General features: G+C 36.3%; 1 protein-coding gene across 1 annotated transcript in view; it reads left to right on the top strand.

The window, feature by feature from the left end:
- The window catches only part of DECR1 (2,4-dienoyl-CoA reductase 1), a gene marked incomplete at its 3' end in the record, with an annotated part of 41,450 nt that overhangs the window by 9,268 nt on the left and 6,728 nt on the right, over window positions 1–25,454 (top strand). The window contains exons 2-6 of the mRNA XM_080693642.1: window positions 6,810–7,012; window positions 8,845–8,902; window positions 9,029–9,115; window positions 10,320–10,467; window positions 24,930–25,029. Coding sequence (XP_080549768.1) covers window positions 6,810–7,012; window positions 8,845–8,902; window positions 9,029–9,115; window positions 10,320–10,467; window positions 24,930–25,029 — 596 coding nt within the window. The remainder of the gene's footprint in view (window positions 1–6,809; window positions 7,013–8,844; window positions 8,903–9,028; window positions 9,116–10,319; window positions 10,468–24,929; window positions 25,030–25,454) is intronic.

The raw sequence follows: 25,454 nt of genomic DNA, 5'->3' as shown, positions 1-25,454 counted from the left end.
TGTGGGGAGCCGCGGGTGTGGTAGAGTTTGAATGTTTCAGTTCTTTAACCTCTGCAGGGTCCTAATGCAAATGACCTACCAGATGCCTTTATCTAAGAGCCTCATTCACTGTGCTGAAGTGCCAGTGGTCTGGGTATAGAAAAGAATGCACGCATGACACAGGGAGATGCCTGCTACAAGTGGACAAAATAAAATGGAAAGTGGCTATGGAAGGCTTATCATGGGCAGGGAATACACAGGGTGCTTTTGGAATGCAAAGATATGTGTTTCTCAACTCATTCTTTTAAAAATAGTGTTGTCTAGTGTTTACCAAACTGACATTTTTATATTACAGCTTACGCCCAGTCTGCAAAGTTCTTGGGATATAAATTTGAACAGTAGTAAATTTTATATGAAAATATTTATTATATCTGAACCAATACTTAGAAATCTCTCCCCCAAAGAGATATAGAAATATTTCATTGACTACTATTAAGCTTACATTCAAGTATTGCATATAGAGTATTTACACTTCAAGTAAGGTTTATGTCCATAGGCTACTCATTCTGCTTTTCTTTTCTTTTTGTTATAACCATTTTTCTTCTACTTTAACTGTTTTCTTCTGTACCTTTCCTGTATTGCGTGTTGCATATGCGATTCGATTTTGTATTAACTACTTTTTTTTTTTTTTCACTACTGGGGATGGAACCCAGGGGCATTCTACCTCCAAGCTATACTCCCAGCCCTATTTTTTATTTTTTATTTTGAAACAGGGTCCCACTGAGTTGCAAAGTGCCTTGTTAAGTAGCTGAGGCTGTCTGTGAACTGTGATTCTCCGGTCTCAGCCTCCCAAATGCTGGAATTACAAGTGTGTGCCACTATGCCTGGCTTATATTAACTGCTTTTAATGAAATGTTAATTAATGAGCATATTGAACATTCAAGGTCTATGGAAGAATATGCAATGTTAATACAGTAAGTCCCTCTCCCAAGAGCTTACTACAGTGAATAGTTTCTCTGTCTGGATCCTTCTGAAAAGTTTTGTGTTATATATCAACACACACACACACACACACACACACACACACACACACGCACACACACATATATCCTAATTTTTTAAAAAGCTACACAAATGGGAATATATTATTTTTCTATCTTGAGTTTTTTATTTAACATAAAATGTTTACATTGTTGGAATTCAACAAATGTTTGTTGAGTGAATGAAGAGTATATCTGTAGCAATGTTTACATTTAGCATACAAGTCTATATTATTTTATTAGACAATAGATATAACTTTTAATGAATATCCTTGGCTGTTTTGACTATTGCATTTCCATATCAACTTTAGGATAATCCTATCCACTTTCACAACAGTCCATTTGGGATTTTAGTAGAGATATCATTGAATCTGTAGATCAATTTTGGAAGTATTGCCCTATATAAAAAGTGAAGTTTTCAAATCAATGAACACAGGATATCTTTAGTTATTTGAGTCTTCTTTCTTGATCGTATTTTATAATTTTCAATGAACAAGCATTATACTTCTTTTATTAAATTTATTAGTTCTTATTTCTTTTCAATATTCTTGTAAATAAAATTATTTTCTTAATTTTGTTTTCATCCCAATACTTTTTTTTTTTTTACTTGTTAGAGATTAGACTCAGGGTCTAGCATATATTAGGCAAACTTTCTACCACTGAGCTATATTCCCAATTCTTTAATGTGTATCCTGAGCAGAGCTTCTTCTCCTCATCTTACTAAGTAAGTGAATGTATCTGTTAAATTCTTGAATGTGGAGTTACTGAATCAAAGTGCAATTATATTTAAAAGTTTGATAAGTGTTGCCAAATATGGCCTTCAATGAACTTGACAATATTCATATCAATAGATTGTAAGAGTGACTTTAATTTCATTTCTTAGATATTATAAAATTTTTAATCTTAAATTTAAACCTTTTTTTACACATGCCTTTTTGCTTATAAATATGACTGTGTATATGTTCTTTGTGAAAACTACCTTTCTAAGCCATTTGCCCAACTTTTCTGTTTGTTATTGACTCATCAGTACTCAGGTATCAATAGATTTGGATTTTCTTTTCTTGAGTGTAAGCTAACTTTTAAGATGCCATGCTGTATGATCGTTGGAAATGACATTAAAACAAGTAGCAAATAGTTGGATTTATATCATATATTTGTGTAAGACTGCATGTCTGCACCTGTGTACTCTTGAATAGAACTGGAGTCTGGCCAACCAGCATTACATCCAATAAAAAAAGCACTTCTAGGATACTTAATTGATGCCAGAAACCCCGTAAGAGTGAGGAATAAAGTACTGCTCCTGCCTTGCTCACCACTCACAATACTGTGGAAGCCTAGAGCCTGGTGGAGGAGGGATTAGTTTGTTATTTTTAGTTGAGGCACCTGTTAAAAAGTGTTAAGGGCGATGTTAACACTTTTACCTAGTTTCGAAGGCTGGTCCTGCTGGATTGAGAAAGCCAGTGGGTGGTTCAGGCTGAAAAGGAAGTAGGAGCAAAGGCTATCAGGTGAAAGTGCTTGGCAAGTTTTGGGAATGCTGGTAGTGGGTAGTAAGTGAAATTTCTGTGCTGTGGAACTGCTAGGAAGTGAGGTTGGGAAGGTAGACTGAGGTTATATTATGTATACAGTGGCTTCAGTGCCAGACTCAAGAATTAGGTTATTGTCTTTTTGTTTCTGGAAGGCCTCAATATGTTTGAGGGATGACATATTAACACGGAGGACTAACTAATGGCGATGATGATGGTGAAGAAGATGATGATGGTGGTGAAGTAGATAAGCTAGTGCTTAAATATTAACTCATCAGCCTCACAGCTTCCACAGGAGAGTATTACCATAGGGATTTTTATAGATTTGAAGTTGTACTTATTAAAATATCTGTAGCACGAATAAATAATATTTCTCTATATTTGCTTTACACAAAACTTCAGAAACTTATCTACAGTGTAATAAGCAAAAGCAAAGAGAAAAAAACTCGAGTTTCCTTCTTTTTTATATTGTTTCCTGACTTTATTTAGACTACGGTTCACATACTCAAAGGCCTCAGATCCTTTAAGGCCCTGTAAATGAAAGAGGCCAACCAGTAAAAAGGGCTCACTTGACCTATGGGCTGGACATGGGCAGGACAAGAGCCTTGTCTGAAGGAAGCAGTCATGGTTCAGGTTTTCATGTGAATTCTCACAATATCTAAATGTTGACTTAAAATTTTAAATCATTGGGTAGGTCTCACTGAATACATTTGGCCCAGGATCACCAAGGTACCTCCATTTTGGATATTTAGACATCTGAGACTAACCCCTTAAGTAATTTAATATAGATATAACTGATACACAGGTTTTATTTTCTAGGACAGGATCAAGACTTTCAGAATTGCCATTTTGAGGATTAGAAGCAGGAATGTGACTCATTAGTTTTGATGCTGTAATTTAGGAATGCATGAAGGAAGAAGATAATGTTTTTATGATGTGGGAGAGTGATGAGCTTGCAGGTGGAGATGCACCAGTGAGAGACAGTCTTCTGGATTTAGTGCATTTGGCCGTGAAAAATAAATATGTTTTGCCATACTTGGAAGACTTTAGAGAATTTTAAGAATTTTAGGCCACCAAATATCTCCAAAGGAATCAATCTTGATATGAAAGGAATTATTTCCAAATTCAAAAGTGACTTATTTCGGCAGGGTGTGATGGCACACGCCTGTAATCCTGCGCTTGGGAGGTGGAGACCGGAGGATCGTGCAGGTTTGAAGCCAGCCTCGCTGGCTTAAGAGACCCTGTTTCCAAATAAAATATAAAAATAGGTCTGGGAGTGTAGCCCGGAGGTAAAAGGGTTTCCCGGAACCCCAGTACCACACACACACACACACACACACACACACACACAATAACACAGACACACACACATATGTGGTACAGCTTCTTTTTCAGGAAAAATCACAGCAAGATCTGAAAATTGTTCAAAGCCTATTTTGTATCCATTTTTTTTTTTTACAATTAAAAGGAAACGGCATTATGCAATTTCAAGTTATTCAGAATGCTTCTTTGTAGAAATACAGGACTGAATGCAATGTGACCCTATGACGTGTGATCACCTCTGTGGGTTTAAATGTTGAGATAAACAACTTACTTTTAAGCTAAGAGTTGGCCAAATTTATATTTCCATATATGTTGTGAAAGGTTAAAAGGTAATGTGTATTGAAATAGCATATCAGAAAAAATTGAAATAGCATATCAGAAAAATTCTTTTTATTTTTGGAGTGGTAGGAAAGCAGTCATAAGATCAATATTGATTAGATAAAAAAAGATAAAACAGGTAAGACTGTGATATGCAATATTCTGTTACATTGTACACAATTGTTGCTATCAAATATGATATTTTTCCTTTATATGTATTTCTCCACCAGTTAGGAGATTGGGAAAATGTTTTAAAATGAATTTTAAAAGTTTGTATATAAATGTCTTCTTTAATTATCTTTCACAAAGCCTTACATCAAATTCTCTCCACAAATTAACATTAAAAAATAAAACTTCATGGTAGAGACTTTGGAAGATTAAATACAGTTTTTCATTATTATTAGGTAGTGACAAATTTACCAGCCTACTTGTGCAAACTTCCTGATTCATCATCTTAATGTAATAATTCTGGAGGCGGGTGGCAGCCTTAAGTAAAACTGCCATTTATGTAGAAAAAGATTATTGTAGGTTGCTTGGATCACCATGCTTTGGCAAAAAAAAAAAAAAAAAAAAAAAAAAAGAAAGGAAAAAGAATGAAAAGAATGACTGACATGGAACACAACCAGATTTGAAAATTTATCTTTGCCAGTTTTTTTTTTTTACTATTTTTAAGTTTAAGTTTTGTCTTTCAATAGCATTTTTCTAATTATAAAATCAAAGATTTTTAAAACCAGCCAAACAGAAAAACTATAAATAATGATTCATAATCTTATCACTGAGAGATAATAACTGTCAAGAACAAACTCTGAAGTCAGATAGATCTTGGTTTGAGCCAAGTCTTTATTACCATTAGTATTTGCATGTAAAAGTAGATGATGTAAAAGTAGCCCTTTCAGGGCTTCGTTTCCCTCATTTATAATATGAAACTATCAGCTTCTCTGGATAAGAGGCATTGGTGTCTGGTAGTCAATTTACTTATTACTATTATATTTTTTTAGTATTTTTTCTCAGGAATTTATTCTTTTTCTCTCTCTCTCTCTTTTTTTTTTTTTTTTTTTTTTTTTTTGCGGGTCTGGGGATGGAACCCAGGGGCATTTGACCTCCGAGCTACACCCCCTGCCCTATTTTTTATCCTTTATTTTGAAACTGGGTGTCACTGAGTTGCAGAGGGCCTCACTAAGTAGCTGAGGCTGTCGTGAACCATGATCCTCAGGTCTCAACCTCCCGAATGCTGGGATTACAAGCATGAGCCACCACGCCCAGCTAAGAATTTATTCTTATCTATAGTTAAGAATATATTGTATATTTCTTTCGTTTTTTACTTAACATCACATCATATGCATTTTCTTGTGTAATTTCAGTTTATAAGCAGCCTTAGTCTAAATCATTGACCACATTTCTGATTATTTCCTTAGGGCAAATTTCTAAATATCCTGGCTCAATTGAAGGCAGCTTCTTTGGCATACAGGACAACTCTGGCAGAAAAAGATTCTGGAGTCTCGATCTTGTGACTGTGCACCCGATGGAGGATATCACATCCCTCCCTGATTAAGCTTAGCAGGAGCTCAGAGAGTAGACAGAAGCCATATGCAGGGAGGTGATCAAGAGGGCTCCAGAGACTATCGGCCCATGCTTGGACCTTGGTCTTGCTACTTTGTCGATATTTCTAACTCTTCTGAGTCCTTCTTGTAGGATGGGCTAAAAATAATGCCCATTTCACGTGGCTGTTGTGGTGATTAAATGGCTTATTATCTGCTCTTGGCATGGGGTAACCATTTAATGAATGTTAACCCCTATTGTTTGTTGTGTTCAACTCTGAAGGTTTGTTTTTATAATTAAATGTGAGGGAGAGCGGTGATTTTCAAAAGTAATTATGATGAACTGCAAAATATGAAATAGAGCAATACAATTTTTTTGGTTCAAAATGGACTGACCCCCCCCCTAAAATATAAAAGGAATATTTTATCTGTTCTAAATTTGTTGACTAGAAGAAAACATGAAAAGAGGCATTTGGTACCATAAACCTTATAAAGAGTTTCTAAATACTTTTCTGTAGTAATTCAAAGATGAAACGTGGTTGGGAGTGTTTGAACCCACCTGCAAGCCCAGTACTTGGGAGGCTGAGACAGAAAGATCGCAGGTTTGAGGCCAGCCTCAGCAACATAGTGAGACCTTAAAGTTAAATTTAAGCAAAACACCTGCAAATAATAATACTAACATTTATAAAATACATTACTATGTTCTATAGTTATTTTACTTATATTAACTCATGTAATCCTCATAATGTTTTATGAGGAAGTTTCGTTTATTCTCTTTTTATAGATGAAGAAACTGAAACTTGGAAAGGTTAAAGAACTTCCTAGTGGTTTTCTGACCAGGAAGAAATTTCTTCCTTTTATAGTCTAGCTCCATAGCCCATGCTGTTTTAACTAATTCATTAAGTTACTTAACATTCAGAAAGAAAAAAGAATCAACAATTTATTAAATATGATAATTATATATTTACAGTGTATTTGTATTAGTTTCAGAATTTAGTAAACATTGAATTCAAGAATAAAGTTAACAAATGTATCTCTTTTGTGCAAATTCATGCATGTAAGTTTCAATTCATTTTTCCTCCTTTTAGTTTTTCAGTTATGGAACAAAAATATTGTATCACAGCAGTGAAGCTCCGCAGGCTAAATTCTTCCGACCTCTACAAAAAGTGATGCTACCACCTAATAGTTTTCAAGGAAAAGTGGCGTTCATTACCGGAGGTGGTACTGGCCTTGGCAAAGCAATGACAACAGTCCTGTCCAGCCTGGGCGCTCAGTGTGTGATAGCCAGTCGGTAAGTTGGTATCCAGAGTTGCTTCAGCCTGTGAAGAAACTGTCTGTGCCATTGTATTGAAAACAGTTTGTTGGGTTGTTTCATTTGCATTGTATTCTTATGTGAAATATTCTATAGGTTACTTAAATAAATCTCCTTGGAAAAAGTCATGTCATTATAATTTGAAATGATAGAAATAATGACAATTATAGAAATGATGATGGGTGTGTTTCCAAAATCCAGAGGTAGAATTTGTTTTTCTGTATGCAAAGATGAAACTAAAGATCACTATATTGAAGCTACACTGTTTTCAGTGGGAGTGATTATGATTACTGCTTCAATTAATAATTAACGTTTTAACAAGATAGTGGATATAATCTTTCCTCTTTCTTTCTTTCTTTCTTTCTTTCTTTCTTTCTTTCTTTCTTTCTTTCTTTCTTTCTTTCTTTCTCTCTCTCTTTACTGGGTATGGAACCCGGGGACATTTTGCCTCCAAGCTACACCCCAGTCCTATATTTTTATTCTTTATTTTGAAAGAGGGTTTCACTAAGTTACGGAGGGCCTCACTAAGTATCTGAGGCTTTCCACGAACCGTGATCTTCCCATCTGTGCCACTGTATTGGCCTTCCATTTTCTTTAAGATGGATAGATAGTTCGAAATACCTGTTGTGATAAAATCAGAAAAAATAAAACCATATGGAAGAAATTTCTTCTTATTAGGTATATCTTAGTACCCTACAACTGTGTAAGTTTGGCCACAATATCCACCCTTCTACAAGTTTGAATGGGTGTAAAGTTTTAGAATTTTACATAGATCAAGTGGTCATCTAATGGCAGTCACTAAGTCACTCACAAATGCTAATTGGCCACAACAGTTTTTTTTTTTTTTTTTTTTTTTTTTTTTTTGTGTGTGTGTGTGTGTGTGGTAATGGGGATTGAACCCAAGGGAATTCTATATTCAATCTATAGCCCCAGCCCTACTTTATTTTGAAATAGGGTCTTATGCTGTGGAAGGCCTCACTAAGTTGCTAAGGCTAGCTACAAACTTTTAATCTTCCTGTCTCAACCTTCTAAGTACTGAGATTATAAGCATGAGTCACCATGCCCAACACAGGTCTCTCATTTTTTATACTGTTATGCTTTTTCGAGCTTAAAAATATTATTTTCAGCTGAGCATGGAGGCACATGTTTGTAATCCCAGCATTTGGGAAGCTGAAATTGGAGGATGGCAGTTCAAGGACAGCCTCAGCTACTTCGTGAGGCCCTTTGCAACTCAGTGAGACCTGGTTTCAAAATAAAGAATAAAAAATAGGGCTGGGGGTGTAGCTTGGAGGTAGAATGTCGCTGGTTCCATTCTCAGTACTGCAAAAAAATATTTTCATTTTAATACCACATAATTTGTATTCATGGTTTATTTTTTGTGTTTCCTTTAAGGACATATGATTCTGAATACGTATAGGTTGTCTAAGACCCTAGGTTTACTATAACACTTATCAATATTATAGCATGAATGTATTTTCTTTGCAAAACTGGCTTGGGCAAGAGAATAGATGCAATGATTGTAATTAAGAAAATAATTTAAATCTTTGAGTAGATAATGCCAAAGTAACTGGTACAAAAGTGATTAATTCAATGACTTACTATCAGATATATAAAAATTGTTTAAATTAACTTTCAGAAAGTGAATTCATTCAAGTTGGTTTGTGTGTAGAGACAATTTACATACTTTCTTAGCAATGTTTGCCTTTAAGCTATAAATTCTCTGTAGTCTTTAAGAATATGAATATCATATCAAATATGATAATATAAAGTTATTTCAGAACTCATTCAGTGTACTATGTGTTTATTTCTAGGAAGATTGATGTTTTAAAAGCTACTGCAGAAGAAATCTCTTCTCAAACTGGAAATAAGGTATGTTTAAAAGCAGTCATTTAAATTAGATTTGAATCCCATAACATGTTTGAATAATTTGCTCATGTTTTTGCTTTAGGAAGCCTAGGAACTGTAGGATTCCTTTTTCTCTCTGTTGTTTTGCAGGTTCATGCAGTTCAGTGCGACGTGAGGGATCCTGCTATGGTTCACGATGCGGTGATGGAGCTGATCAAAGTCGCAGGCCATCCTGATGTAAGCATCATGGCGATGGGGCCAGAGTACTAGGCTCTTGATGTTGACAGCCTTGATAGCACCCTCTATTGTGCACAAAGGGAATACACTATAGACACAAACAAGAACTATAATGAGAAGCACTTATTTTCTGTTTCTAGGAAAATACCAGCTCTGTTTAGAGCAAGAAAAAAAGTAAGTGGACTGCTATACCACTTTCTTTCAGAAATACTTTAAAAATGCACTTATAATAGAACAAATTTGATTTTACTTTATTTGATAAGATTACGACATAACAAGAGCAGTTTTCCAAGAGCACAATATCTAGTTTAAATGATTCATGGTCTTAGCTTTTAGTAATAACTTTTGATTATCTTTCATTGGAGGAAAACAGTACAAACAAGGAAAACTACATGAAATTCCAAATTTCTCCTTGTAAGACCTGATATATGAATGAGACTTTTTTGTTATTTAGTACATGTATTAGCAGGAAGCCATTTCTTCCAATAGTCGCAAACAGAAGACTTTCTCATGTTTTCTATGTGTAGGATTTTTTGGACAAACTAATAATAGCAAGTCTGCTGTAGAGCTAAGCAGTTGATAGTGAAAACCAACAAAAACAACAACAACAAAAAAAACAGGTCAGCAACAAAGAAATTCTTTATGTTAAAATGATGCCAGAATCACTGGGTATGGTGCTGCATGCTTGTCATCCCCGCTCTTGGGAGGCTGAGGCAGGAGGATCGCACAGGTTCGAAGCCAGCCTCAGCTACTGAGTGAGGCTCTCAGCAACTTAGTGAGACCCTGTTTCCAAATAAAGTATAAAATAGGTCTCGGAGTATAGCCTGGAGGTAGAAAGCCTCTGGGTTCCACCCCAGTACCACACACACACACACACACACACACACACACACATACACACAAAAGATGCCAGAAATTAAAAGGCATTTTTGAGATGTTTTTTGGAGTATAGTTACATGATAAATATGCTTAATTTGTTTAATTTGTTTTCATAGTAATAGAGTCTACCTTAATTTAAAGATGGCTAAAGAGCTTTACACAGACTCAAGAAACATAAAACTGAACCAAGTCTCATGATAATTGTTTTATAGCTCACTATGAGCTTCAGCTGTATTGTACTAGTTAGATCAATAAGCTTCAAAAATAAAAGCCCTGGAGGGAAAATGTTCGTCTTCATCCAGAAGTTTCTTTATTCCTTTATTAGGTGGTGATAAACAATGCAGCAGGGAATTTTATTTCTCCTACTGAAAGACTATCTCCGAATGCTTGGAAGACCATAACGGACATAGTTCTAAATGGCACGGCCTACGTGACACTAGAGATTGGAAAGCAACTTATTAAAGCACAGAAAGGTATGTTGGTCCATTCTTCCCACAGTGATTGGGCTCCTACTGTTAGGGTTACAGGTTCAGTACTTAGTAGAAGTTCAGTACTAAGCCATGGGATACTTAAAAAAGTAAGAGACAGTCCAAGCGGGCGTAGTGGCTCATGTTTGTAATCCCAGTGTTCAGGAGCCTCAGCTACTTAGCAAGGCCCTTTGCAACTCAGTGAGACCCTGTTTTAAAAATAAAAAGACTAAACCGGGCATGGTGGCACACCCTTGTAATCCCAGCATTTGGGAGGCTGAAACTGGAGAATCGCGGTTTGCAGACAGCCTCAGCTATTTAGTGAGGCCCTCTGCAACTGACTGAGACTCTTTTTTAAAATAAAAAAAAAAATAGGGCAAGGGGTGTAGCTTGGAGGTCAAATGCCCCTGGGTTTCATCCCCAGACCCGCAAAATAAATAAATAAATAAATAAATAAATAAATAAATAAATAAATAAAAAGACTAAGCTGGGCGTGATGTCACATGCTTGTAATCCCAGTGCTTGGGAGGCTGAGACAGAAGGATAACACAGGTTTGAAGCCTCAACTACTTAGTGAGGCTCTCAGCAACTTAGTGAGACCCTGTTTCCAAATAAAATATAAAATAGGTCTGGGAGTATAGCCCAGAGACAGAAAGCCTCTGGGTTCTACTCCCAGTACCACAGACCCACAAAACTAATAAAATAAAATAAAAATAAAAAAAATAAAAAGACTAAAAAATAGGGCTGGAAGTGTAGCTCAGAGATAGAATGCCCCTGGGGGTTCCATCCCCAGTACCACACAAAAAAAAAAGAAAGAGAAAAAAGAAAAAAAAAAGAGTCTGTACTTGTACAACTCAATGTAATGAAAAAGATACTTAAATAATTATATAATATATGATATAAACCATATAAACCATAATAAATATGCATGTTTCTAGTCCACATAAAATTCAAAGACAGGAATGACTCTCATTAGGGTCAGTGATCAGGTTGAGGAGTGAGATGCACTTTGGGCTGTTTAAAAAATTCTAGATGTGGAGAAAGGGAGGGAGAAGGAAATGGAAACATCCTGGAGAGAGAGGCCTGGTGGAGGGGAAGGGCAGACGTGTTTAGGTCACTGCAGATTTTTGTGTCCCAGGTCTGAAGCAGAGGAGGCCAAGACTGTCCCCAAATCAGCTGGGTTTGTGCCTTGAAAGGGAAGGCAGACTGTCAGAGGAAGCAGGGACAAAGGGACAATCTTCAGGCTCCTCTGAGAAAGACTTTCAAGGTGTGAGGGGAGGAAGTAGGCCGGTGGCTGGCCACTTTCCTCCCTCTGGTACATAAGCCTTTGGCTTAGGAGTTTCAGTGTCTTCTTCAGTACAGTTGGATAATCATCAAACTAGCTTGAGAAAGGATGTAGAAATAGACAGAAGGGTGACATAGAGAAGCACAGTTTCTTCTTCATGATACCAGTAACTTCCATCCTTTCCCCGTGTGCTCACTGAAATTGAAATCCCTGGCCACTTGTTCACATCACAAACGGTGGATGGATTTAGATCTGAAGTTTGTATGATACTTTTTTTTCACCAGAAGAGAGGGATTTAATTGGGGAAGGAGACCAGGGAGTGGTGGGGTGACTTCCGGGAGTGGGATGACTACGCTCTCTCCCCTTCTCTGAGCTTAATGTTTGAACGTCTAAATTTCTCTCTCTCTCCGCTTCTGTCTGATTTTCTCTCTCCCCACCTCTTGCTTTTGTCTCTATCTTTCTATGTGAGCACTTCATTTGTGCTGCTCTATTTCTCTGTCTCCATCTCTTTCATCGTTTTCTTTTTCTCTGCCTCACTATCTCTTTTATTTCTTTCCTTGCCCATCTCTTTGATCCTTAGATTTCTCTCTGACTCTCTTTTCTCATTATTGTCTTTCATTTTAACATAGACTTTGATCTATTTTTATTCTTCACATTGGATTAAAATTCTATGGGCTTCATTAAAAATGTATTAGGTAAGACTTTTTAAAAGATAGGAGCCAGTTCTTATTCTTCCAAGGTTCCTGTCAGTTATTGATGTTGTCACCTGACAGTGTTAGGAGAACTTGGGCCCCTGGGTTGAGGAGAGTACAGTGCAAAGCATCTATTCTGGCAGTGGATCAACAATGAGGGACTCAAGTGCGAATGAGCTCTCTAGTATGCCATTGTTGGTAAATCTGGATCTTGGTTCGGGGGCAGCAGCATATGGTAATCTGTGATCAGAAAGAAGTATGTTGGATGGCCTAACATCTAAGAAGTAAATCAAGGAAAGACAGGGAGGTAGTTAGACTCCTGAAGATGAGAACACCAGAAAATGTAGGCTAGAAAGTCACTTGCTAGAGGCAGGAACTGGTGATGGTGTGCACTGGGAGGAGACAGCAGATGACCAAAGATTGAGAGCAGGATGGCCTTAGCAGGGACAGAGAAGCTAGAATTAGAGAATAAGCACCAGTGATACAAAATTAACAATTATGAACAAGTAAACGATTTTGGAAATTTGGGCAAACTTTAGCCCCGTGTGCTTTTAGATCCACAAGGTTAAAAATAGATGGATAGGATAAATACAGAATTATTATGTTAAATCCTAAATTACTGGAAACAATAGGTACCTTTTGAAACTCACAGAGATGATTTTTAATAGATAGTAGAGACTATTTTGTTGAAGTAGCATTAATAATTATTTTAGTTAATTCAGCTGCTATAGCCCATTACCATAGTTTGGGGGACTTAAAAACATTTATTTTTTGTGGTCTGCAGGCTGAATTCCTGAGTGTTGGCATGAACAAGGTTTGGGTGAGGTCCCTCTTCCTAGCTGTGTCCTTGAATGACCTTTCCTTGATGTGTGTATCCAGGAAAACATCTTCCTCCTTTTATAAGGGCATTCTTAGCATGGGGCTTCACCCTCATTGTGTAATAAACATTAATTGTGTTACGGAACTCCCCTCCTTACATTAGTGTTTCAGTGTATGCATTTTAGGGGCACACAAACATGAGTTTACGGCAAGTTATACTTTATAATTTTTAAAGTGTTTCATATACCAGTTTGGAGATGGTATGAAACACAAGAATATTATAAGCTTAAATATAGATAAAGAAAAATAAATCAGTTTTAATATAGCTTTAGCATACTATTCTTAGCTTGCTAAATTTGAGGTAAAAATTACATATAGTAAATGCACAGATCTTACATGTATACTTGATAAACACATATACTTAGGCACCATTACCCCAGTAAAAATAATATTTCTATCTTCCTCAAAAGTTTTCTCCTACTGGGCATGGTGGCACACGCTTGTAATCCCAGCATTCGGGAGGATGAGACAGGAGGGCTGCTGTTCACAGACAGCCTCAGCTACTTAGTGAGGCCCTTTGCAACTCAGTGAGACCTTGTTTCAAAATAAAGAAAAAAAAATAGGGCTGGGGATAGCTCGGAGGTAGAATGCCCCTGGGTTCCATCCCCAATACAGCAAAAAAAAAAAAAAAAAAAAAAAGTTTTCTCCTGCTATAATCCAATCCACTCAATTCTAATTCTCCTTGGAACTATTTTGTGTGTGTGTGTGTGTGTGTGTGTGTGTGTGTGTGTGTGTGGTACTGGGGGTGGAATCCAGGGGCTTTTCTACCTCTAGGTTATACTCTCAGACTTGTTTTATACTTTATTTGAAAACAGGGCCTCACTAAGTAGCTGAGGCTGGCTTTAAACTTGTGCGATCCTCCTGTCTCAGGACCATTTTTTTTCAATTGAGCTGTTTGCCTTTTGACTATTGATTTGTAGAATTTCTTCATATTATATGGACTGATTCCTTTGTCAGATATAGTATGCATTTAGAATATTTTCTCCCAGTATATAGGGTTTGCTTTTTTGTTTCCTTGAATGTGTATTGATGAGCAGAGAAATTTTAAATTATGCTTTCCAAATTGTCTCTTCCACAGTGTATTCCAATAGTAATTTATAAGTTGCAACATCCTTGCCAATATTTGCTATTGTTAATCTGTAAATTTTAGGAGTATGTGGTAGCTCTTCATCCATACTCTACTGATGCCAACCACCTTTTCATGTGCTTACTTGTTGTCGGTATGTATTTTTTGATTAAGTGTTTGTATCCATCTTTTGTTAGTTTAAATAATTGGGTTTCTTTCTTCTTGCCATTAGATTTAAAAAGTTATATTTTATTCTGGCTAGAAGTTTATTTATCAGATATGTGTTTTAAAAGTATTCTTTCTCATTCTGTGGCTTGACTTTTCATATCATTCACAATATCATCTGAAGAAAAATGATTTTTACTTGTGATGATGTCCAACTTAAGCAACTTTTCTTTCATGACTCATCTTTGAGGTGTAACAAATCTTTTCCTGATCCAAAGCGACAAGTAATTATGTATTCTGTGGCAGTTTTTGGTTTCGATTCTTACCATTTAGGTCTATGATCCATTTGAAGTTAATGTTTGTATAAGGTATTTAGGTCGTCTTTAATTTCTTTTTTTTAATTTTATTTTTATTTTTATTTTTTTAATTTTTTATTGGTGCACTGTATTCATACATCATAGTAGGATACAAACTTTTGTAGACATACATGCACACATCACCCAGTCAACCCCAACCCGATCCCCACCCCATTCCCTCCCCATCTCTCCTTCCTATGTTTAGGTCGTCTTTAATTTCTATCAGCAATGTTTTGATGTTTTCAAAGTACAGCTCTTGTGTATGTTTTGTTAACTTTCTCTCAAAGTATTTTATATTTTTGGTATAATTTCATGTCGTGTTTTCTAAATTTTATTCTTCAGTTGTTAGCTTGTAGCATTTAGAAACACAATGAATTTGTTTTGTATGTTGATCATTTTCCTGGGAACTTGTTAATCTCATTTAATATTTCTAGTAGCTTTTCTTCTAGATTCCTTTGTTTTTTTTTTTTTTTTACATTGGTGAAGATGCTGTTGATAAAGTAATTTTCTAATTTTTTCCAATATGTATACCTTTTACTTTCTTTCCTGTCATTTTTCTTTTTTTTTTTTTTTAATGGATGGGACATTTACTACAGTGTGGAATAGCAGTGGTGAAAACTCATCCCTGTTTCTCCCTGATAGCAAGAGCAAGTCAAATACATTTCTTTCTCATATCAAAAGAAAAACACTTAGACTTTCATCATCAGTTGTGGTTTACTTGTAGGTTTTTATAAATACCTTTTACCAGGATTTTCTTTCTACGCTAGTTTGCTGATAGCTTTGAAAAAATTATGAATAGATACTGAATTTATCAAGCTCTCTATTTATCAAGATGGTCATATTTTTTAGCTTGTCAAGATGAAATGCAACAATTAATTCTAAAAACTAAACTAACATTGATTTCCTAGGTTAAATTTTGCTTGGTTACGATGCATTATCTGTTTTCATATTGCTGGGTTTGTTTTGCTAAACTTTTCTGAAGGCTCAATTTTTCAGTTTCCAGCTGTTACTTTCATTGAGTTTCTTAGAGCCATTCTTGTGTTTACTTAGTTCAGATATCAGCCAAGGATTTGAAGGAAGTTTATATTGCAGAAGTTGCTTTTTCTTTTACAACTATTCTGGCAGTCCTCTGTCTTTTTGGAAATAGATTATGTGTCACTATCAAAGACATTAGAAAAAGATTGATCTTAACACAGTGTAGTAGTCTTCATGTTTGATTGTATTCAGAATCTTAAATTATTTAACATTCAGGTAAAAATGTTGGCTTTATATCCACTATTGTCTTACATAAAAATACATTTGGATTCTCATCTAAGAAAACTAATTTTTCTTAAATTTGGTTTCTTTTACACATATCAACTAAAAATATACATATGCCAGCCTACCCAAATATTATGATTGATTTTGGACTAATTTTAGTCATTAAATCACTTGAATTGGTTTATACTAGAAAGATGGCATTTCTTCCACATAAGACCATATAGAAATTTTGCGATTACTAAAGTTTTATAATTATTTAACAAACATAATAAATAAAGGTATATCACAACAGGTGGTAGAAAATGGAATAAGCAAAAAGTGAAGAAATATTTTTAAGGACATGCCTTAATTTTAACCAAATTTTATTCTTCTTTAATTTTGTAAACTTATTATTGAGTGCTTGGTCTATATCAGGTTTTATTCTAAGTGATAAATACTTCTTTAACTTCATTTAATGCTTGCAGTGCTCCTGTAAGGTAAGTTCTCTTTTATTCCCATTTATAGATATAGATGGCTAAAGCATACAGTCTTCTTTTCATATATTATAAAAGGCTAGCCAGGTGTAGTGGCACATGCCTATAATCGCAGTACTTGGGAGGCTGAGACAGGAGGATCACAAATTTGAGGACAGCCTTGGCAACCTAGTGAGATCTTGTTTTCAAAAAAAAAAAATAAATAAAAAGGGTTGGGAATGTAGTTTGGTGGAAGAATGCTCCTGGGTTCAAATCTCAGTACCAAAACACAAAAACTAAAATCAAGATTAACTGTGCATTATGACTCTCTATTTTGTTATATACCTGTAATTTCTACCACCTATTTTATTACATACCTTTAATACCCACTTTTACAGACCAGAAACTATGGTTTACTAAATATGCAATAAATATTAACCATTATTATTAAAATTGGTGACTGACATAATTAATTTTTTGTTAGTTATAAGTTGTGTAATAGGAAAAAAGAGCTGTGATTTTGTTCTAGTCATGATCACATAGTTTATACCTGATAATTGGACAGTTAGTAAATCATGATACATTTACTACTCTGTTTTCTTATCTGTAAAATAAAATTGACAATAAAATATGACTTCAATATTTAGTATCAAAACAAATTATTAGATATGCAAGTTGCTTTAAAGTTATACATGTGCATCTACATGAAAAAACACATAAAAGCCTAGAAAATTTAAAGAATTTAGCTGGGTGTGGTGGCACATTCGAGAGGCTGAGACAGGAGGATTGTGGTTTACTACTTAGGCCCTTTGCAACTCAGTGAGACCCTGTTTTAAAATAGAGAATAAAAAAATAGGACTGAGCCTGCCGTGAGGCAAGGCCGCTACTGAGGCCTCTGAGTCTGGGATCAGAGCCTGCCAACAGGTTAGGCTGGTGCCGGGGCCAGCAAGGCTGGGATCGGAGCCTGCTGTGAGGCAAGGCCGCTCCCGAGGCTTCCGAGGCCGGGATCGGAGCCTGCCTTGAGGCTAGGCCGGTGCTGGGGCCACCGAGGCTGGGATCGGAGCCAGCCGAGGGGTTAGGCTGGTGTCGGGGCCAGCGAGACTAGAATTGGGGCCTCCCATGAGCAAGCAAGGCTGCTGCTTGAGCCACTGAGGTCTGGATCAGTCTACCGTGTAGCCAGGCCACTACTGGAGCCGTCAAGAGTGGGATCGGTACTTGCAACGCGGCATGCACAGAGAAATATCGCAGAAAATAAAAACCAGATGCTTCCCCTAATCAGCAATAACTAGGAGGAAAGGGGCAACAAGGAAGAGGTCGAGCTATAGGAGTAAGAAGTTTTCAGAAGGAATGTCATGGCGAGTCTGTGTCAGGGAAATGGAGGGAAACGTCACTCTCCTGGCAGATTAATCGCATAAAATGAAGGGACAAAAAAAGTAAGAAGTGTCTGTTTGTTAGAGGAATTATGGATAGGATGGGTATTATTGGAATTAAACCTGCAGCATTGGGCTAGAGGAAGAGAATAAATGTAAATTACCAACTGGACAAGGAACACAAAAAGAAAAAAAGGATACTTTTCAAGGTTAGGTTTTAGAAGCATTGAATTAAATAAAATGCATTCTTTCACTCTTGTAGTTCAGTTACGTTATTATAAAGAAAACACAAGGTTTTTAACCATCTTGCTGTTCTCTTGAATATATAATATGTGAACTATAAATGCCAAAACAAAATGTCAGCATTCTTATTTCCAATCCATACGTATTGTACTTTCTTCATCATCGCAAGGCTAGCTTCAAACCTGAGCGATCCTCCTGTCTCCACCTCCCAAGTGCGGGGATTACAAGTGTGCACCACGACGCTGGGCAAGGTAACATCTCTTCAGTGATGCCGTTTGGCTTTACTATTGGAGGGAAAAGAAGATGACCAGTCATTTTAGGTGATCTTCTCGAATGAAGGCAAGTGCACCTTGTTGCAGAAACAGGAAGAGTAGAGCAGAATAGGCTTTGCACACTTGTGGGTGGTGCGAATGCAGGCACATACTGATTCCATTTCAAAGTGTAAAGAACCATGTGTGTGGGTGCATTCATATTGTGTCCAGGGTTTGTTTACAACAGTGGGTGCATTTAAATAGTACTTAAGAGCATATTTTAAATAATAAGTTAAAATTTATTACAGCAATGTTAAATCTTTTACAAATTACTTTTTCCTAGAGTTACCTTGCTAGTGTACCTTACATTCCTGCTTTGTGAAGATAATGGAAAGTAAGATAATTAAGGAATTCTGAAAAGGAATACTTCTTTCTCTCCCTCCTCCTCCTCCTCCTCCTCCTCCTCCTCCTCCTCCTCCTCCTCTTCTCATCTTTCTTCTCCTCCTTCCTAGTAGTTGGCTTTGTCTCCATTTGTCTCCATCTCTGTCTTCGTCTTCTTTTTTACTGGGGATTAAACCTGGGGTGGGTATTCTACTTTTGAGCTATACCCCTCACCTTTTTTTTTATTTTTGAAACATGGTCTTACTATTTTTTTTTTTTTTTTTGCAGTATTAGGGATGGAACCTAGGGGGCATTCTGCCTCCAAACTACACTCCCAGCCCTATTTTTTATATTTTGAAACAGGGTCTCACTGAGTTGCAAGGGCCTCATTAAGTAGCTGAGGCTGGTTGTGAACCGCGATCCTCCTGTCTCAGCCTCCCAAACGCTGGGATTACAAGCTTGCATCATCGCGCCTGGAAAAATATGGTCTTACTAATTTAAAGAGGACCTCAATAAGTTGTTGAGGCTGACCTTAAACTTGTGATCCTTCTGGCTCAGCCACCTAAGTACTGGTACACCACCATGTTTGGCCCAATTTTTTTTTCTTTTAAAGTATACAATTGAAGCCGGGCATGGTGGCGCACGCTTGTAATCCCCGCGCTTGGGCGGCTGAGACAGGAGGATTGCACAGGTTCAAAGCCAGCCTCAGCTACTTAGTGAGGCTCTCAGCAACTCAATGAGACCTTGTTTCTAAATAAAATATAAAATAGATCTGGGAGTATAGCCCGGAGGTAGAAAGCCTCTGGGTTCCACCCCCAGTACCACCAAAAAAAAAAAAAAAAAAAAAAAAAAGTATACAATTGACAATTTCTCAGAGAGGCTACTTTACATAGTGGTAAAGGGTGTCAGTTTTAGAGCCACAAAGCCTAGGCCCTTCCTAGTTGTGACACATCTTAATCCCGTGGTCTTGAACAAGTTACTTCTCTGTGCCTCAGTCTCTTCTTTAAATAATAATGTCTAGCCAAGACTAGTGCTCAATAAGTGTTAGCCATTAAGGATAATGTTAGTTTTCTCCATTAGTGTATTTTTACTACCCCTTTTATATGGAAGAATTACCAATTATCTGAACTTTAGCTTATGACCTGTAATTAAAATGGATTAGGAAAATCAGAACCCTGATGCCACTATATTAAACTTTCAAGTTCCAACCTATGTAAAGATGTCTTAGATTAAAGGTTTAAACGAGAAGTCCTTACATATTAGATAATATTTTTATAAGTTATTACTTTATTTTCTTTAAAAGTTATATAGTCCTCTGGATAACTTTTAGAGCATTGAAGATTTTTAGGTTTCTTTGAGTCTGGACTTTTATTAAAAAAATGGCTGAGATACAGGTTTGTCCTGGGCCCTAATCAAAAAGAGAAGTTTCTCTTCTTATGATTGTAGTAAGATTCCCAGCAACACTAATAGAAGAGTTAAAACAGCACACAGCTATTCACCTGTGTGTAGGAAGGAGAAGGAGTTCAGTGTTGCTTTTTTGGTAACATTTCATCGGGTCTAACTATATTTTGGTACCTCTGATTCGATTTTCCTCTATGCCCCATACTCATTACCCTTTCTAGCCTCTAGTCACTACTTTTCTCTCAACTTCTATGTGATCAACGTTTGCAACTTCAACATGTGAGTGAAAAATATGGTATTTGTCTTCTGTGTTTGCCTTATTTCACTTAACATAATGTCTTCCGATTTTATTCACATTATCGCAAATAATAAATTTTCATTTAGTTTTATGACTAATATTTTGTTGCATGTATATACCACATTTTCTTTATCCCTTTGTCTATCAATAGAAACTTATTTATTTATTTATTTTTTGGTGGTACTGGGGGTGGAACCCAGAGGCTTTCTACCTCCGGGCTATACTCACAGACCTTTTTTTTTTATATATATATATATTTTATTTGGAAACAGGGTCTCACTAAGTTCCTGAGAGCCTCACTAAGTATCCGAGGCTGGCCTCGAACCCGTGCGATCCTCCTGTCTCAGCCTCCCAAGCACGGGGATTACAAGTGTGCACCAACACGCCTGGCTATTAGAAACTTATTTGATTTCTTGGTTATTGTGAACAGAGCAATGACAAGGGAAAAGAGACATCTCTTTGACATACTTCCTTTGAGTATATTACTGATAGTGAAACTGATGGATCATATGTAGATTTGTTTTTAGTTTTATTTTGAGGAATCTTCTTCTAGTTTTTCATAATGGTTGTACTACAAATTTACATTCCTACCAACAGTGTATGAGTTTCCTCTTTTCCATCATTTTGCCAACATTTGTAACTTTTTGGTTTTTTTTCATCATATGTATTCTATTTAACACATTTGTTAAAATGTCTTAGTACAGCTATGTGCCTAATTCTAACTGGGGTGAGGTGGTACCTTTATTTTAGTTTTGATTGGCATTTCCTTGATGATTGGTGCTGTTAAGCACTGTTTTCATATACTTTGCACTTCTTGCTTATTTGTATGTCCTTATTTGAGAAATGTCTGTTCAGATTGTTTGCCCATTTTAGATCGTGGTTTTGCTGTTGAGTTTTTTTTTTTCAGTTTCTTGTATATTCTGGATATGGATCCCTCATCAGATGAATATTTTGCAAATATTTTCTCATTCTACTGGTTGTGTCTTCCCTTCATTGTTTCTTTTGTTATGCAGAAGCTATTTAGCTTGATGTAATCCCGTTTCTCTATTTGTGCTTTTGGGGTCTTATCCAAAATATCTTTGCCCATACCAGTGTCTTGAAGTGTTTCATCTGTTTTCTTTTAGTAGTTTCATAGTCTTAGCTCTTATATTTAGATCTCTGATGCATTTTGAGTTGATTTTTGCAACTAGCAAGAGATAGGATTCTAGTTTTGTTTTTCCAAATATGAATATCTCACTTTTTTCCCAGCATCATTTATTAAACAGATTGTCCTTTCTCCATACATGTTTCCTTGCATTCTTGTCAAAAATCAGTTTGATTGTAGCATAATTACAAAAAATTATTTCTGAGCTCTCTGTTTTGTTCTATTTTTTTCTGCATATTAGTTTTTTTTACCCTAATATTTCTTTCATTTATTGCTTTTTTGTCTCCATTTTTCTTGACTTCACTAAATAACATAGATTCGTTTTTGTTGTCTGCACTGGACTGTTAGAAACTTGCCACTTACAAACTTCTTCATGGGCAATTATTTTAATAGAAATAATTGGCCTTTCTACAGAAAGAGAAATTTATCTGTGACTAGCCCCAGGAATCTGGCAATTCTTTTCTTTGAACTTCTAAGTACTATTGATCATTTTTTGAAGTCAAGCTGCTAATTGTCTCACCTTGCAGCATTCATTCCCATTGAAACAGTGCAATTTGACATTTTTACTTCCTCTTTTTAATTTGGGAAGTTAAAAGAACAGTATTTTTATTCTAAGAAATGGACTATCCAGAATTTCTAGGCTGAGAAAAATAAAAGCTACAGGAAAAAAGAGAAGAATGTAATCGTTTTCATCTTGGGTCTACAAATTATAATGGTTTAGCGCCTTCTTTTCTTACAGTTGGGGAAACATCTGTATCTTAATTGGGAACTTTTGTTTTTTATTGTATAAATCACTGTCACTTTTTCAGTAGTTTTTATAATTTTTTATAAAAATAATGCAGTTAGCATCTGTTGTTCATATATTGTGATAGAGCCTGCTAATATGCGACATCCCTCCCTTCTCAGAGTAAGATTTGAGAAGCACAGGAGTTTTTAGAGATGTGAAGAACTGAGTTTGATTTATAAAAGGAGTTACCAGAATGACTAACACAACCATTCTTGTTTTTCATATCCTCAAAATGGTTCTCCTGCCCCCTCCTCCCACCCTCACATTCTCCAGGATGTGCTGAGTTTTATTTCTACTCTGAAAAATGCTAAGGGAAAGAGAAACTAAATATGGAGAAGAGAGGGGGGGGGACTTACCTAGATGTTCTTCAAAATACTTTTTTTGTACTCTTTCAAAATGAAATTTTAAAAAATATGCTTTACAAATTAAAAAAAATACATTTATACATTTTGGATGTTCTGTAGGGGTAAAGGAGACATCAGAAACAATGTAAGAAAGACAATGGAAGGACATCTTTAAGATGATAAAATATCTTTTTAAAAAAAATCTGTCAACCCTGAATTCACATTTAGCCAGAGTGTCCTTCTTTAGGCTAAATGAAAATGATACTATCTAGAAACTTATTTTCAGTAAGAACAGTTGATATCAGAAATGGTAAAGACATAGATATTATAGTTTGGATCTGGAATATCAATTAGTGATTCGTGTGTTAAGGGCTTGGTTCTCTAGCTGTTGGTGCTGTTAGGAGGTTGTCAAAACTTTAGGTGGTGGGGCTGGTTGGAAGAGGTAGATCATTGGGTAAAGACATAGATATTATAGTTTGGATCTGGAATATCAATTAGTGATTCGTGTGTTAAGGGCTTGGTTCTCTAGCTGTTGGTGCTGTTAGGAGGTTGTCAAAACTTTAGGTGGTGGGGCTGGTTGGAAGAGGTAGATCATTGGGTAATGGCTTTGAAGGATGTATTTTGTCTCTGGCCCCCTTTCCTCCTCCTCTTTCTCCTCCTCCTCTTCCTTCTCCTTCTCCTTTTCCTCTTCTTTCTCCTCTTTTTCTTCTCCTCCTCTTCCTTTTTCTCCTCTTCCTCCTCCTCTTCTCCTCCTTCTCCTTCTCCTCCTTCTCCTTTTTTTCTCCTGTCCTCTTCCTCCCTCCCTCAGCCTTCTGTCCCCTTCCTGGCTGCCATGGTGTGCAGTGGATTTATTCCAACACATCCTTCCAATCAATATGATTAGTCTCACCACAGGCTCATAGCAACAGAACCAGCCAACCATGAGTTCCTTTAAAACCATGAGCCAAAATAAGTCTTTCCTCATTTAAGTTGATTTTCTCAGGTATTTTGCAACATTGTTGTAGCACTGACTAACACAGTAGGTTAATATAAAACTTTTAAAATTGTTTTTTAATTTCTTTTAAAAGTAATTGACTAGCCGGGCGTGGTGGTGCATGCTTGTAATCCCCGCGCTTGGGAGGCGGAGACACGAGGATCGCGCTGGTTCGGAGCCAGCCTCGCTGGCTTAAGAGACCCTGTTTCCACATAAAAAAGTTAAAAAATAGGTCTGGGAGTGTATCCCGTGGGAGTGTATCCCGGAGGTAGAAGGGCTTCCAGGAACCCCAGTACCACCACCACACACAAAAAAAGTAATTGGCTATATAAAGGTTCACTAAAAATGACACTCTACATTAGAAGTCAACACTTCCTGGAACACAATAGGTTCTCAGTAAGGTAACTAGAAGCCTTGAATGTTCAGTGAAGTTGCTTAGAACTCCTGTGTGCTCTATGTGAGATTTGAGAGCTGTTAGTTTGCAGCTCCCTAGAAGTTGTTATTTTTCTTCCCTCCTAGAATTTTACCTTAATCTTCTCAACTCAATGCCATTTTCTGCCTGAATTCCTCCTCCGTACCTCCTTTGTGGTACCTTTTTTTTTAAAAACAAAACAAAACAAAAAAATAAATCTTAGGGTTCATTTTATTCGCTTTTCTTTTTTCTTTTTTTCTGTCTATTGTATTTGAAAATTTATCACATATTTTAGATAATTTCCCTGATGCTTGCAAAATGAGGATAAGTCTAGGGACAGAAGTCCATGGCAACTTTATTTTAATTGTTATTTATTCTTGTTTAAATAGTGTTTAGTTAATAGAGGTCTTGTCCAGCTGCTCATACAGGGTATTTTAGGGAAATGCCCCAGACAGGACCCTGAGGTGCTTTATATTGACTCACCATGTGTAGAATGCCATGAACAAACTGAACCACATAAAGACAGCCAGACTAATGGCAAGGCATAACAACTTTCCAAGATGACTCACACTAATTTCAGGCTAGTAGACTTCTTTAAAAATGCTTCATTTATTTTTGTTATACTGTATTGAATCAGATCCTATTGATGTAAATATTACCTTACTGATATGAATTAATATAACTGTAGTGTTATCTTTTAAAATTTCAGGAGCAGCATTTCTTGCTATTACGACCATTTATGCTGAGACTGGATCAGGTTTTGTAGTACCAAGTTCTTCTTCCAAAGCAGGTGTGGAAGCCATGAACAAGTGAGCACTTCTACTGTTTTAATCCTGTTTCTGGAGATATCTCACACAACATGCCTGCTTCCTAGTCTCCATGCAGAGAAAAGTAAAGCAAAGACAAATTGGATTCACCAAGAGACAGACATTCTGTCTCCCAGCCCGATGAGTCCTATTTGTCATGGCAGTAGTGTTTAATAGAACTTTTTACAGTAATGGAAATGTCCTATCATATCTGATATTCAACAGCCACACATAGCCATGAACTCTTGAAATGCAGGCACTCTGACTGAGAAGCTAAATTTAAAAGATTTTAAGTAGTCATAGTGGCTAGTGTCCACTTACTAGACAGCACAGGAGTAAGCCCTTTTCTCTATCCTGTGTCTTTACTAGTGCCATCCTAATCGCATAAGCATTTCTTCATCCTTTTTAAAAATACCTTTTATATAAGA

The sequence above is a fragment of the Muscardinus avellanarius genome (genome assembly GCF_963383645.1).
Source record: "Muscardinus avellanarius genome assembly, chromosome: 4".
Lineage (NCBI taxonomy): Eukaryota > Metazoa > Chordata > Mammalia > Rodentia > Gliridae > Muscardinus > Muscardinus avellanarius.
This window is presented reverse-complemented; position numbering and strand designations above follow the sequence as displayed.